Source organism: Pyrus communis, chromosome 13 (genome assembly GCF_963583255.1).
Source record: "Pyrus communis chromosome 13, drPyrComm1.1, whole genome shotgun sequence".
Classification (NCBI taxonomy): domain Eukaryota; kingdom Viridiplantae; phylum Streptophyta; class Magnoliopsida; order Rosales; family Rosaceae; genus Pyrus; species Pyrus communis.
In genome coordinates, this window is record NC_084815.1 from 20,980,161 (window position 1) to 20,995,506 (window position 15,346).

The 15,346-nt window shown below is 37.5% G+C and overlaps 2 protein-coding genes across 2 annotated transcripts; both read right to left on the bottom strand.

Moving 5' to 3' along the window:
* Positions 1 to 340: 340 nt before the first annotated feature.
* LOC137713629 (leucine-rich repeat receptor-like serine/threonine/tyrosine-protein kinase SOBIR1) lies at positions 341 to 2,984 on the bottom strand. The gene has a single exon (XM_068452952.1). It carries the CDS (start codon positions 2,764 to 2,766, stop codon positions 868 to 870), a length of 1,899 nt encoding a protein of 632 aa, XP_068309053.1. The 5' UTR covers positions 2,767 to 2,984; the 3' UTR covers positions 341 to 867.
* A 6,702-nt stretch (positions 2,985 to 9,686) lies between these two features.
* Positions 9,687 to 13,149, bottom strand: LOC137713995 (protein SIEVE ELEMENT OCCLUSION B-like). The gene is made up of 7 exons (XM_068453355.1): positions 12,877 to 13,149; positions 12,651 to 12,755; positions 11,993 to 12,450; positions 11,800 to 11,909; positions 11,562 to 11,704; positions 10,984 to 11,463; positions 9,687 to 10,579 (listed from the first exon to the last, which is right to left on the bottom strand). The coding sequence occupies exons 1-7, from the start codon at positions 13,105 to 13,107 to the stop codon at positions 9,959 to 9,961; spliced, it is 2,148 nt and encodes a 715-aa protein (XP_068309456.1). The 5' UTR covers positions 13,108 to 13,149; the 3' UTR covers positions 9,687 to 9,958.
* Between the last annotated feature and the right edge of the window lie 2,197 nt (positions 13,150 to 15,346).

Here is a 15,346-nt window from a genome sequence, read left to right on the forward strand (position 1 = left end):
TCAACTTTTATCTACTTTGCCTTTGGAAATTGGAGTTTTATGTTTTGCTTTGAATTTCCTCTGGCACCATATGATTCACATGGTGCACCAAGAATTTTGTATTGTTTTGTTTGTGTTAAGGCAAACCTGTGGATAGTGATATTCGTAGTGCTTAGAATACTGTTCTTATCACGGAGCAAGGCAATGAAAAGCACTTACGCGGGGAAGTTGATTTGTTGCTTCATAAAAAGCACTTTCCTTTTTCTATGGGGGACAGTAAATTGAATGCATTTACATGGGACCTTCATTTCCATGGAGTACGCTTAGATGGACTTTTTATTTTCTCAGTGGAAGTTCCACTTTGTTTTGAAGCATGAATCTGAGGAGGCATGTTTACTGATGTTTGTGTTAGATGAGATAGACATCCGAATACGATTACGATTATGAGATAGACGCTGCAAAAGAGATAGAGGAAGACCTAGAAAAACTTGGAAAGAGACTTTAAGATAAGACATGGAGTGCTTATAGCTAACCGAAGACTTGGCACAAGGCTTAGATGTTGTTGTTGGTCACTTCTCGGTTCCCTGATTATCGAACAGGCTATAATGAGGTATGTGACTACTGGGAGTCTTCCTTGCCCCTCATTCCACTCTTCTTCCACTCACTCAACTAGCTCCACTAGGCGACCGGAGACTGGATTGGTACAGATGAGCTTTGTGGAAGATAGGCAGGGATCGAACTTCAAACAATGTCGGAATATCGTTCGAAGGGAACGCAATATTTTCTTATCCGTCCTGCTATTTTATAACATCATTTTCATTAAGAATACATATGAGATACAATTTATCTAGTTGGACTCCCATTGATTACAAACATATACTTGGATACTTAGTGCTTGATCTGAGCCAGCATACACCTAACGTCCTTACTGTTAGGCCTCTCTTTCGGGTTATCCAAAGTGCAAAAGCAAGCAATCTTGAGAACCAGGAGCATTTGCTCCTCATATCCGTTTCCTATCAATTTCTCGTCGATTGCCTGCTTAGGTTTCTCTGAAGTCATGACATTCCTCATCCACTTAACCAGACTCATCTCGTTCGTGTTCTGGAAAAACTCGTCGGATGGAAGCCTTCCCATCACCAGAACCCCCAACACCACCCCGAAACTGTATATATCACACCTGTCTGTGAACTTGAATGTCTGATGGTATTCTGGTGCGATATATCCAACAGTTCCCATCACATTCGAAGTTGAAATATGAGTATGCGCGTCCGGCATTGCTTTTGCAAGCCCAAAGTCCGCAATCCGAGCTTCCATATCATCATCCAGCAGGACGTTTGCTGGCTTGAGATCTCTGTGAATTATGTGAGGGGTGTTGTTCAAGTGAAGGTATTCAAGCCCTGCAGCAATTCCCAGTGCAATTTTATGCCTTGTAAGCCAGTCCAACTGTCTTGTTCCGTCCGCAACTTGATTCAATATGTCTTGCAAGCTCCCATTCTTCATGAACTCATAGACCAGGTAATGACAATCCAGTCGAGACACGTGGGCTAGCAGAGGAATAAGATTCCGGTGCCTAATTTTCCCTACAGTGTTGATCTCCGATCGGATTTGACGCATCTTCTTGTTCATAAGCTTACTTTCCTCATCAGCCGTCAGTTCATCGGCATCTTTAGGGGGTTGAATTATCTTCTTTATAGCAATCATTTTGCCGTTGCTTCCTGGCAATTCGGCTTTATAAACCTGTCCACATCCACCGCTTCCTATGAGTTCCAAATTAGCCAAGCCATCTTCTTTTTCCAGGAAAGCCAAGTCCTCTTTACTTTTGATCAGAGAACTGAAAATCGCAGGACCGCCATCTTTGCCGCCACCTCTTACCACGGCCAAGAGCAGTTTAAACAGCAGAGAGAACATCAACCCGGATACAAATCCGGCCAGTGCTCCGGCAAAAAATCCGAACAGCCACCCTCCTACCTTCTTTGTGTTATTCTTCTTCTTGTGCTTTGGTGTTGCAGATGGACCTGGAGCTAGAGCATTAGTTGGAGCTTGAGCAGTAGCAGCAGCTGTGGTGTTGTTGTGGCCTTTTGTGCTTGTATTCTCATCCAAAATGTAACGTTTTGGCACATCGGTTCCTGAAATCTCGACGCTTTCCATCGTTGGTAACGAGCCATCGAGGAATTCGTTTCCAGCGAAGTTGAATAACCGAAGATTACGAAAGGAACGAATGGAAGCTGGGATTTTCCCAGAGAAGAAATTGTCAGCAATGGAAAGGCTTTCCAGGTTGGGAAAATGCTTTAGGAAGCTCAAATTCCCCGAAAGCTTGTTAGAAGAAAGGTCGAGGGTGCGAAGGCGAATGAGGTTAGACAACCCGGCAGGAACTTCCCCGGAAAACCGGTTGTCTCCGAGGTTGAGAATCTCAAGCTTCCGGCAGTCTACGATTTGAGATGGGATTTGGTCACCGAGGTTGTTGTGAGCAAGAGAGATCTCTTTGAGCTCGGAGAGCCGCCCTATTGCCGGGCTCAGAAAGCCGTCGAGGCGGTGTGATTTGAAGACGAGCCGGGTGATTCGGAGGACGTAGGTGTTGTTTTCTGAGAGCCTGCGCTCACAGAAGACACCGGGAGTATTGCATGGGGCTGGTTGACTGATATGGAATTGGAAGCCCAAGGTTTTTTGGATGGTGGAGAGGGCTTGGAGATCGGAAGGGTCGAGATTGAGTCTTGCGTGGATGAGGAAGAGGAGGGAGAGGAAGGTGAGGAGGTAGAGCTGGGCGGTGCTGCCGGATAAGGCTGCCATTTGTGACCGGAATGAGTTTGAACTTTGAAGTAGTACTAGTTCGTACTTGTGTGTTGATTGGCTCGGTTGTTTGTATTTGTATTATATAGAAGGAGGATGTGGAATAATGGATGGAATGTGGAGGCCGCGGAGCCTCATTCACATTAAATTCCGTCTACGCGTTTTCACTTTGGTCATTTATCTCTAATTTGTGGGTTCATGTGCACACATACTGAGAAGAAGCTGCGAATTCTTTGGTTATTCTTCCATGAATCATCCCAATTTATAATGTTTTTTCAATAAATTATGGCTATGAAGGTCAAATATTATGAAAAGATCTTCATTTGAGTATAAATGTAAGAGTAGGTCGAAATTACGTTTTGATGATTCAGAGAAATGTGCTACTTTTGAACCTGTGTGAGTTTTGTTCACACATTTAAATAGATTAAAGTTAAACTAGATTAACGAGATTAAGATTGTTAAACGCCACTATACACGCTAACGGTAGATTGCCAAGTGCCAAATGGATTGTGTTTCATGATGTCATGGAATGAGGATCCTCTTTTTGAGAATTTCGGAGATCCTCTAATCGTATATGTTTATCTTACATCGTGTGGTCAGTTTTCGTCAAGTACTGTTTATATTTAATTTTAAATAACAAAATTTACAATGATTTTTAATCACACGATATACGATAAACGGATGTAATTAAAAGATTCCTGAGATTCTCATAAATTAGATCCGAAAATGATCCTCATTCCACATTTCCATGCTCCCTTCGCAGGGTTAAATAATTTCCTTGACTTCAAAGTTTCCAAGTCACCCCCTTCAAATCTCCATCGGTCAAGTCAACACAAAAGGGAAAGGCAAGTCTTTGCGATGTTTCTGGCCGTTAGATCAAGAATTTTAAATTAATTATTTGATGTTAATATGAAAGAAATTACAGAATTAATGGTTCCCGCCAGCTCACTGCTGGGCTCCACTCCCCCCAAGTCCCCTGCTTGCAATTTCTTATACGATCCGTTAACACGACACGAAAATAACGGGTTTCAGATCAACACGATAACTAATCAGATCATTATCGGGTCACACGATAATAACCCATTAATAACGGGTCCTTAACAGATTTACACGAGAATGACACGCAGGTAACCTGTTTCGACACGATAAGAAAAATGCTATTTTGATGATTTTAATTTTTTAAACTGCTAAAAAAAAACTTACTATAAAATGTATGCAATACATATAATGAATATGTATATATTGTTTATTAATTATTATTCTATATAAATTTTAAAATTTAAGTTTTATTTATTTATTTATTTTTATAGTATATTATAGGCAAAGATTGAGATTAAAAATCATAAAACACATTAGAAATAAAATTATCAAGTAATTTAAAAATACCGAACACATAAAAAATTATAATAATTAATTTCCCGCCTAATATTTCAAGAATTTCATCCATTTCCTGCCTAATGTTTGGGAAATTTTGCAGCCTATATCCATTCATTTCCTGCCTAATATTTAACCCAAAGAAACTCTAAGCGTTAGTCAATGTATCGTTTTGATGGGATACATATCCTATGAATCTAATTTCAATGATCCAACCGTCAAACTTGTTTATATATGCTTCGAGATCGCATACGCCAAAATTTACAAAAAAAAAAACATTCAGAGATCAAGTAATGAGACAAAACTTTTCGACGGTTACAAACGAAAAATCACGATTTAACGGTTATTTTAACTTTGAGTTTGATGATTTTTTACAGCTACACTCCTTGACCCTATAGGAATACAATGAATTAATTCGATCTTCAATTTAAAATATTTACACTAGTGGATACCACAAAATCTTATGTTATACTTGATGAAAGTATAAATAAACTCTTTAGTGTTAGAGAATCTATCGTTTTGATGGAATACGCATCCTACGAAACTAATTTCAATGATCCAACCATCAAACTTGTTTATATATGCTTCGAGATCACATACGCCAAAAATTGCAAAAAACAAACATTCAGAGATCAAGTAATAAGACAAAACTTTTCGACGGTTATAAACGAAAAATCACGATTTAACGGGTTATTTTAACTCCGATTTTGATGATTTTTTACAGCTACACTCCTTGACCCTATATGAATACAATGAATGAATTCGATATTCAATTTAAAATATTTACACTAGTGTACTTGATGAAAGTATAAATAAACTCTTAAGTGTTAGTGAATCTATCGTTTTGATGGGATACGCATCCTACGACACTAATTTCAACAATCCAACCATCAAACTTGTTTATATATGCTTCGAGATCGCATACGCCAAAAATTGCAAAAAACAAACATTCAGAGATCAAGTAACGAGACAAAACTTTTCGATGGTTATAAACGAAAAATCACGATTTAACGGTTATTTTAACTTCGATTTTGATGATTTTTTACAGCTACACTCCTTGACCCTATATGAATACAATGAATGAATTCAATCTTCAATTTAAAATATTTACACTAGTGTACTTGATGAAAGTATAAATAAACTCTTAAAGTGTTAGTGAATCTATCGTTTTGATGGGATACGCATCCTACGAAAGTAATTTCAACAATCCAACCATCAAACTTGTTTATATATGCTTCGAGATCGCATACGCCAAAAATTGCAAAAAACAAACATTCAGAGATCAAGTAACGAGACAAAACTTTTCGATGGTTCTAAACGAAAGATCACGATTTAACGGTTATTTTAACTTTGATTTTGATGATTTTTTACAGCTACACTCTTTGACCCTATATGAATACAATGAATGAATTTGATCTTCAATTTAAAATATTTACACTAGTGGATACCATAAAATCTTATGTTATACTTGATGAAAGTATAAATAAACTATTAAGTGTTAGTAAATCTATCGTTTTAATGGGATACGCATCATACAAAACTAATTTCAACGATCCAACCGTCAAACTTGTTTATGTATGCTTTGAGATAGCATACACCAAAAATTGCAAAAAACAAACATTCAGAGATCAAGTCATGAGACAAAACTTTTCAACGGTTATAAACGAAAAATCACGATTTAACAGTTATTTTAACTTCGATTTTGATGATTTTTTTACAGCTACACTCCTTGACCCTATATGAATACAATGAATTAATTCGATCTTCAATTTAAAATATTTACATTAGTGGATACCACAAAATCTTATGTTATACTTGATGTATCCTACGAAACTAATTTCAACGATCCAACCGGCACACTTGTTTATATATGCTTCGAGATCAAATACGCCAAAAATTGCAAAAAAAAAAACATTCAGAGATCAAGTAACGAGACAAAACTTTTCGACGATTATAAACAATCACATTTAACGGTTATTTTAACTCCGATTTTAATGATTTTTTTACAGCTACACTCCTTGACCCTATATGAATACAATGAATGAATTCGATCTTCAATTTAAAATATTTACACTAGTGGATATCACAAAATCTAATGTTATACTTGATGAAAGTATAAATAAACTCTTTAAATGTTAGTGAATCTATCGTTTTGATGAGATACGCATCCTACGAAATTAATTTCAACGATCCAACCGTCAAACTTGTTTATATATGCTTCGAGATCACATACACCAAAAATTTCAAAAAACAAACATTTAAAGATCAAGTAATGAGGCAAAACTTTTTGACGGTTATAAACAAAAAATCACGATTTAACGGTTATTTTAACTCCGATTTTGATGATTTTTTACAGCTACACTCCTTGACCTTATATGAAAACAATGAATGAATTCGATCTTCAATTTAAAATATTTACACTAGTGGATACCACAAAATATTATGTTATACTTAATGAAAGTATAAATAAACTCTAAATGTTAGTTAACGTATCGTTTTGATGGGATACGCATCCTATGAAACTAATTTCAATGATCCAACCATCAAACTTGTTTATATATACTTCGAGATCGCATATGCCAAAAATTACAAAAAACAAACATTTAGAGATCAAGTAACGAGACAAAATTTTTCGACGATTATAAACGAAAAGTCACGATTTAACGGTTATTTTAACTCTGATTTTGATGATTTTTTATAGCTACACTCCTTGATCCTATATGAATACAATGAACTAATTTGATCGTCAATTTAAAATATTTACAGAAGTGGATACCACAAAATCTTATGTCATGATGATCTATGAAAATTGAGGATTTTGTAAAAGGAATAATAACATGTAAGCCTTGAGTTCCATTGGCAAGGTTACATGGTCGTTTAGATATTTAAAACCCTCCAATTCTCATGAACAATGTTATTTATTTGAGTGAAAAATTAATAAAATTAATAATAATTATTGTAGAAGTGTGAAAAATGTAATCACTCGTAATAAAAAGCTTTAAAACTTTCATTAAGGGGTCAACTCCGAAATTTAGTATGTATATACTAATTTAGTATTATGTTTTACATTTTTTCGGGTCAAATTATGTTTTTCATTTTCATTTTTATTGATTTAAAATATATTTTTCTTAACGGGTAACGGGTCGGGTCATATTACCTGAAAATATTAACGGGTTGATTTCGGATCGGGTCATATTACCCGTTTACTTTAACGGGTATTACACGACACGACCTGTTAAGCTATCGGGTATGACACGAACACGAGAAACATGACATGAATGCCAGGTCTACCGTCAAGGCGTCAACCCTCGTCTCTGCTTAATCTTGATCTTGTTGAATTACCAGGAAATTATTTATTTGTTTTATCCTCTTATATTATCTGTAGGCTTCAGCCACTGCTGTAAACACTGATTTCTGATTGGAAAATATTTGCCACATAACGAGTCATTTCTCGTGACAGAATGGTAAACCTGTAATTTTCAAAGTTGTGTTTGAATATGTATTAGACAATGATTTACAATTGAAGATCAACATGTAAAAGTCTATAAATGTCATTTTATTTATTGTAGAAGTAAGTGTTGGGTTTTTTTTTTTATATTGAAAAGCACATTGGCATATAACGATTTATTCATCTGTATTAATAAATTACAGTTTGATATGTGACATTAATTATATTTGAATATGCATTTGATTGCTTTTGCACGTAAAAATAAATTGGTCTATTAGTTAAAATAGTTCAAGAGATTAACATAATTCCTCTATTTGGTCATTGACAATGAAAATCGATAGAAGTGGTCATGAGTTTGTCATGTACATCATTTTAATCATTTCGTGAAAAATATGTTAGTATTCTTGTTAAGTGGAAGAGTTGGTTTGACAAAAATAATCTTAAAAAGATGATCACGTGGTTGTTCATGATGTCACATGACAATTTAATGAGGATATTAATAGATTTTTCACTAAATGATTAAAATGATTTACGGTGGACGAACATAGAAACTACTGCTATCGATTTTCATTGTCAGAAATCAAATTAAAGAGTTTTCCTGTCACAAGTTATAAAATTTGAGAGAACAAAGATTTATATAGCTATATTGTTGCTGAACGTTATTGTAACTTATGTTTTTGTCTCTTTCCTATAACATCCCTTTGGAATATCAACAAAAGCCACTATTTAAAATTGCCACTATGTCATAATGTAATATGCCCTTCCAAAGTAAACCAGAATTAATTAACAAATGAATACATAAACAACATATACCCAAATAATATAAGTGATTAAACAAATCAACCTTAAGAAACAACGTTCATCTTCATCCTCGACCAATTAATGCGGTCCAGCTTTTGTGCCAAGTCGGCTGATTTGTCTTTTTTTTTTTTTTAATGGAGAAAAACTTACATATTTCAGGTTCATATCATTTATTTATATCTCACACATTACGTGCAGTGCATGTGAGTGTACGAACATGCATGAGAGTTTTTCTTCTTTTTTTTAGGGTATATCTATCTGTTGGCATCTCTATTTAATCGTGTGGCGGAATCTGATTTGATACATGGCTTACATACTCAGCCAGCACTCTTGGAAAACAATCAAATCGAGGGTCCAGGGGAGAATTGTCATTTAATCTTGTAAACTAATCTAGACCAAATTGGAAAAAGAGATACCCTAACTTCTATTTCCCCTTTTATTTAAATAATTTGACCTCTGGTTTAACCCCCTCCCCTATCCTGACGCTTAGAAAATTTTGAGCTCCAAGGCTTTGATATCTCATTCACTGCCCGAATTCTGCAACTGGTCTAGCAACATACTGAAGCCATCTCGAGTTACTATATTCCCAACAAAGCCTTGTGCTATCTCCAACCAGGTGTATTAGTCATGAATAACGGAATCCTTCTTTCTAATTCATTCACTTCAAGACAGGTTCTGAATGCCACGCAACATTATTCAACCAACCTCCACCGTATGTGTCTTTGGTGCGGCCACTGCAGAATTGTTTATACACTAAACACCTGTTTATATACGCTTGCTAAAAGACTTACTTTCATCTTTAGGGCAGCGTGAAACTAAGAAAGAGAGAGGTGCTTGAATAAGCTCACTCTTGGTTAGCTATGAAACAAGGAGTGATGAATCGCTAAGGCCAATCATTCCCTAGTCTCTCCTATATCCTATTGCTATTTTAGCTGGAATACTCTCTCACTTTAAAGTACGAGCCGCTACTTCATTTCGTATAGTGGTAACGTTTTCTCTTTCTTAGCGCTCTGCCCTCCTATATATTAAGGGAAATCTAAATTATGCGGCTTTCTCTTATACAATTAATTCATAGTTCAATTTCTTTCCCAATCATTAAAACTCAACCAAACGTCTGGTTTTGTTGGAACGAGAAATAGATTCACATTTCCGTTTGAGATTCCGACCAAACAAACGTGGCCTTATCATTGACAATCCGATTGTATGTGATTATATATTTATGGTCAAATTGTTTGCTAACCTTAGAAGTTGGCTACAAAATAGGCCTACAATAGACCGTTAGACTTGAAGAGGCAAATAATATAGATAAGAAATAGAGTAATTTAAGTACTGAAAATATTTCAAGCACTATTATTCCACATTCAATTAGGGTTTATAGCAACCCAATTAGCCAAAGACTCAGCAGCCCAAAACTTGGTGCTTATAGAGTCCTGGCAATTTTTCACAAGTTCACACAAACATTTATTTTTAATGCATGCCAAAACATATAGCTGTCTGGTGAAAGAGCACCATAAGTAATGTAATAAAACATGATTAACAACAACATTATCATGCTTAAGTAACCATGTCTCAATCGAGACAGCAGCGGAACATGAAGAACTTCTCCATCTCGCGGCCGCACTCAGCGCAAGCTATTTTGTCCGGTATGTCAGTACCGAACCCTGGGATGACCAAACGAGTGCAGTGGTGAGGCGTGTGACGGCGTAGCAGTTCATTTTTGAGTGTTGGGACGAAGCCTGAGTCTGCAGCTGCGGTTTTCCATGCATCAAAGTCATCCAAAGTGAGTAGAGTGAGGTGTCCGTTGGCCCTAGCCGTCTCATTCGAGCCTCTCCACACCATAACCCAACCTTGGTCACTTCCGTCATAGCTAAGCAATGTCATCACCTCCCTCAGTGTGTCATCGTTCTCTAGAGTCTTGCGCTGTTTCACCTTTGAGCACCGCATGCTGTCCATTCGGGACCAGAAGAACCAGTTTGACACGTAATCAGGCCAGTATCGACTGAGGTTCTCTGTTTCGATGACCTTGTTCACTTTCCTTATCTTCTCCTTGGTGGATGTGCTTCTTCCTACGTAAACTAAGTCCAAGGAGATGCCGGCGAGTTTTGCAACATTTTTCGCTCTGTTTGTGAACTTTCGAATCCAATCTAAGTCATCGCTTCCATACAAGCATATGTATCTCCCTTTTTCTATCTGACAAAGCAAGCAATTCCACGTTAGTTTTAAATCCCTTCAAAATTCTTAATGAGTAGATAGTTTTGAGAACGTGACGATGTCATCTTATCAGACAGTCTGACATGTTATACTATCAAATAATCAATTTGAATAACAGATTTATATGGATTCTTATTCAGGTGCTATTCGAGACAGAATATTTTAACATGTCACGCATCACGTTTCTTTGTTTGTTGATGTGTTGTCCTATCATGCTTGTATATGCACTTTTTCTTTTCTATTTATACGGTTGTGGTTTATGCACATTAAACATTATAATTGTTTTTAAGTACGTTAATATGTTATCTTGTTTGATAGTCTAACATGTTATGTTGACAGATGATCAACTTGAATGATAGATTAGTAACATGAGTTCTACTTACCCCGTCTAGAATGCTTTGATCAATGCCATTGGCGACGAGCTCAAGCCTCCAGCTCTCTGCATTCCACAGGAGTTGCTCTCTCTCATCGGTGAAAGGGTATGCTACATTGCCCCAAATCCACAGCATGTGGGTGGCATTCAGAGAGGACACCCTTCCTTGTGGATCCAATGCCACTACGATCATCTTCTTGTCAAATTGCCAATCATTTCTGACGAACTTGACCACCGGAGGTTCGATGATTAGAGGGTCATACACTGCATACCACGGCATCCTTGACTTCAAGTCCTCGAATCTAAAGCGCTTCGCTTCATCCCAAATATTTGGGTCCACGATGGGAAGCCAAACAAACTCGTATTCAACTTCCGGCCTGTTCTGCTGATCTTTGTAGATGTGATCGAGAACTAAAATCTCTTCGTTGCTCAGACTAAGATCTGTAATTAGCAGCAACACATGCTTTCTCCTCAACACTTCAAGGTTAAACTGTTTTTGCCAATGGAAGGATACATGAATAAATTTGAGGGTTGGTTTGGTTGGTCAGAATGTAAGAGTGGGAATACAAGATATAAGTAGACATTTACCCTTGACTTCGATGTGCCGATTTGGAGAGGTTGAATATCATCTTTGTGTGAAATTAGTGCGCGTAAATTCTTCATGTTGTCGAGTTGGAGGCTTCGGAAGAGGCGTCTCAGATTCTCATATTCTTCGTCATACCTCTTCGTCACTGGATCCCACAGTAAATTATGTTCAGTACTTTGTTACATTAAGTTGCAAGAGATAGAAGTCAATAGTTCTAGAGGTGAAAATTCAAGAACTTACCAATGTGTCGGCGACAATTTTCAAGTTCGTTCGAGAGGTGATCATGTATGTTGTTCAGCTTATGAGCCAAGCTCGAAAGTTCCCACACCTCTGAGGTTGATGCAACGTACCTAAAAATGAGTGGAAAGGAGCTGCTATTAGCTTAGGCATAGCTCGAAATGGATGCGATGAAATATGTTTTCGAATGGCTTACTCGTGCCTACTGCCAGTAAGGATGGCAATGTGGGAGGCACTAGCCAGTATGCCTCGAATGACCCAATATGTAGCAGCAGGAATATGCGCCAAGGCAATTGACAGCGGTGGTGTGTCTTCTGAAACGTAGTGAGACTGCATCTTGACCATCTCGCCGTACTCCACAATGCGCTTGGTGACATTGAGAATCGCCTTGATGAGGGTGTCGATTGCCTCAAGTTGAGGTTTTACTGAGGCAGCATGCTCTACAATGTCCGAGAGTTGCTTCAAGATTGCCACGGACTTGGCTAATGGATCGGTAGTGCAAAGCTGAGCCACCAGCCAGAACTCTCCATAGTTCACAGAAAATGCAGCTAGGGTCAGCACCACTTTCGCTTCCCATGGGTAGCTCGAAAGGGTCCTGAGTAACTCGATTGCACTCGCGTGGGCATCAGGGCCGCCTGAGCATTGGCAAGTTATCTGCCAGTACATGGAAGCACCACGCTTATGATTTGTATATTGCATAAAAGAATGTAACAGAACAAAGTAATTTTTTTCCAATGCTGAGCAGAGAATTTAATATATCGAAATCAAAATTTAACTGTACTCGAAATAAGTATGATATGCGTTGCATAAAAGTTCTTAGCCTTAGCAAAAAAAATTCTATGCTTAAAGAAAACCTCGCAGTAGATCTTTTGTATGAGATAAGACAATCCATGGAACACGACATCTACACTCGACAATGTGGTCCTGTCCTCCACAGTCTCTAAGTGTTCTCGAGTACCCTGCACCACAAGTAAAGCAATTTCGTGACCGAAACAAGCAGAGCTACTGCAATATATGAAGTGTTCTCATGCAACTAGGCAAAAACTAGCACAAAATAAAGAGAACGGGGAAAGGGACTACAAGTAAAACACCGGCATGGCCATGAGAAGCGCGATGAAATATTTCCTCGACAACTTGGAGAATTTGGTTGACATTGACGCTGTTATCGGATCTTCCTGGAGTATGAGTGTCCCGGATTTGCCTCACCAATGAACTGTCATCAGTAAGTGATGAGGATGATGTTCTTTTATCCCTCGGATTCGAAAGCTGAATCTGCTTCGGAGCTGTCAGCTGTTGTTGGCGGCTTGCCATTTTTCGGAACTTTGAATTAAAATGCTTAAGGGAGAGTGTAAAACTTTGGGATTGAGTGGCTTTACGGTTTCAAGAAACTGAGCCTTTATATAACAAGAAGATGATGGAATAAAAGTTAAAGCCTGATGAACAAGTACCTTGCTTGCAATTAGAGTCTAATTACAGTAAAAGCCAGGCAAATACTTGATAAGGATACAAGTTTTTTGTTACTTGGCAAATATGCTGCATTATCTTGAATCTGAGGTTTTCTGTCGAAAGGTATATTTAGAAATAGAGCTAATAGGTGAATAATGTCGAACACTCCAAGAAAGGAAAGATCCAAACTCGCATAAATATGAATGAACAATAGTCAGTCGTTGATATGTATGAATCTGATGTGCTCCAAAACGCAAGATAAGCACATAGAGGTGACATTTTAAAATTGAGAGAAAATGTTTAATCGTGTCAACCTCTCCAAGGGAGGAAAAATTTAAATTTGCACCAAATACAAATGTACGATCGTTAATTGTTGATATATATGAATGTCACGGTCCGAAGCATCGCTCCGACTCCAAAACTCGAAATGTTTCTTGTGAATATATGCCATGTCAATGTGCATACCTCAGTCATTTTAGGGCTAACAGTAACGATTAGAGAATTTTAATTAACTAAATTTCCAAATGTCTTAGTCGATTGATTCCTAAGAAAGAACCATAAACCCTATTTAAAAGTTGGGAAATCAAACTTTTGTCAAGCATCCAATTAAACATTAGCATTCTTTTCTTTTTCTCCCTTTTTCTTTTCTTTCTTTTGGGAAATTACACTCTAAATAGATTGCAGGAAAATCTGCTCCCATTGGTAGTCTTTTCTGCATACTTTATTATTTTTTTATACTGGTGTGAAGCATTTGGACTTTTTTTATATCAAATTAAGCAGTGAACTGTAAGCTTCCGTCCCAAACCAGTAATGTACGATCTTGAAGAAAGGAATCACGTGAAGAGACATTTCTGAATGAAAGAGAAAAGCAAGGGACACAGGCAAAGTTGAGGTGACTGAGATACTATATACATGACTATACTAGGAGGAGGAATTTGATGGTACGGGCGCACTGTCAGTCACTGGCGATTTGTAACAATGCTACAATGATACGGTACGGACAATGATTGAAATTTCTCTATACGGTCGGAAAAATGAGAGAAAATATGAGGAGGGGGGGGGGGGGGGTGTGAACTCTAAACTTCACTCTATGTCGAAGAAACTCTTAAATTTCGGCTAAAATATATCGATTTCGTCGATATTCCTGACATGTCGCCATATGACATTCCCTAAAGTTTCATTTTAAATTTATGTTTTTGGACAAGTTTTCATCATTTACATTGAAAACAACCTATATCAATATCGATATTTCACCAATACTACTGTGTACAATACAACATAATTAAAGTGCACCTGTATCATATAAGTTGTTATTCTCTTCTAAAATTCTTCTTATCACAGTTTAAACCGACACGTAAGAAGGTAGTAAGAACAAAAGATAGACTAAATGCTTGAGTTTTTTTCTTCATTCACTTTTCCTATTGTAGGATGCAGTGCAAGGGAGCAAAATGAACAAGAGAAAAAGAGAGATTCCACCATGCTTTTGTTTGGCATTTGGTAATTGGAAAACTTTACCACACAAATCACGTGTGCTCTACAATACACATGCTTGTTTGATCCCCAAGGCATGAAAAAAAAATTGGGCACCTCCTACCATGGACCACCATATAAAGACATGGGCTTGGGTTAGCATATGGGTTGGCCCAAGAACCAAACTAGCTAGGCTTGCAATAGAGGATGATGTAAATTGGGCTGGACCAAACTGGCCCATCTCAATATTTTGACCCGACTAAAGTTGGGCCGAGTGCATTTTCATTGTTGTATTGCCCGTCCATAATGGTTTTTAGATTTGCATTTTCGTTCGATCAAGATTTAACCCTGACCTCAAGTTGCTTTGTTTGTTTGTTAAGCCTCGATGCCGGTTGAAGAGATTCCGAACGGGTCAGCGCTTCATTGAATCCGAACTTGAATCCGAGTTCGGATCAAGCTTTCCTTGGACTAGTATATCAAATTTTGGGCCCTACAAACCATCTCTACATCTAGGGCTTTAACAAATCCAGCCCAAAATCAAACAAACAAAATGGCCCAGCAAACTTGACCCAATATGTGTGCGGCGTAAGTCGGTGATTGGAAGACAGAGGGAAGGAAGACACGTGTAAAGTGG

Excerpts from the sequence above, each read along its gene's own strand:
- LOC137713629 (XM_068452952.1), bottom strand. The coding sequence starts at position 2,766 with ATGGCAGCCTTATCCGGCAGCACCGCCCAGCTCTACCTCCTCACCTTC.
- LOC137713995 (XM_068453355.1), bottom strand. The coding sequence starts at position 13,107 with ATGGCAAGCCGCCAACAACAGCTGACAGCTCCGAAGCAGATTCAGCTT. Across the intron at positions 12,451-12,650 it reads TACAAAAGATCTACTGCGAG|ATAACTTGCCAATGCTCAGG; the intron begins GTTTTCTTTAAG and ends ATGTACTGGCAG. Across the intron at positions 11,464-11,561 it reads TCGGCACATCGAAGTCAAGG|TTTAACCTTGAAGTGTTGAG; the intron begins GTAAATGTCTAC and ends TGGCAAAAACAG.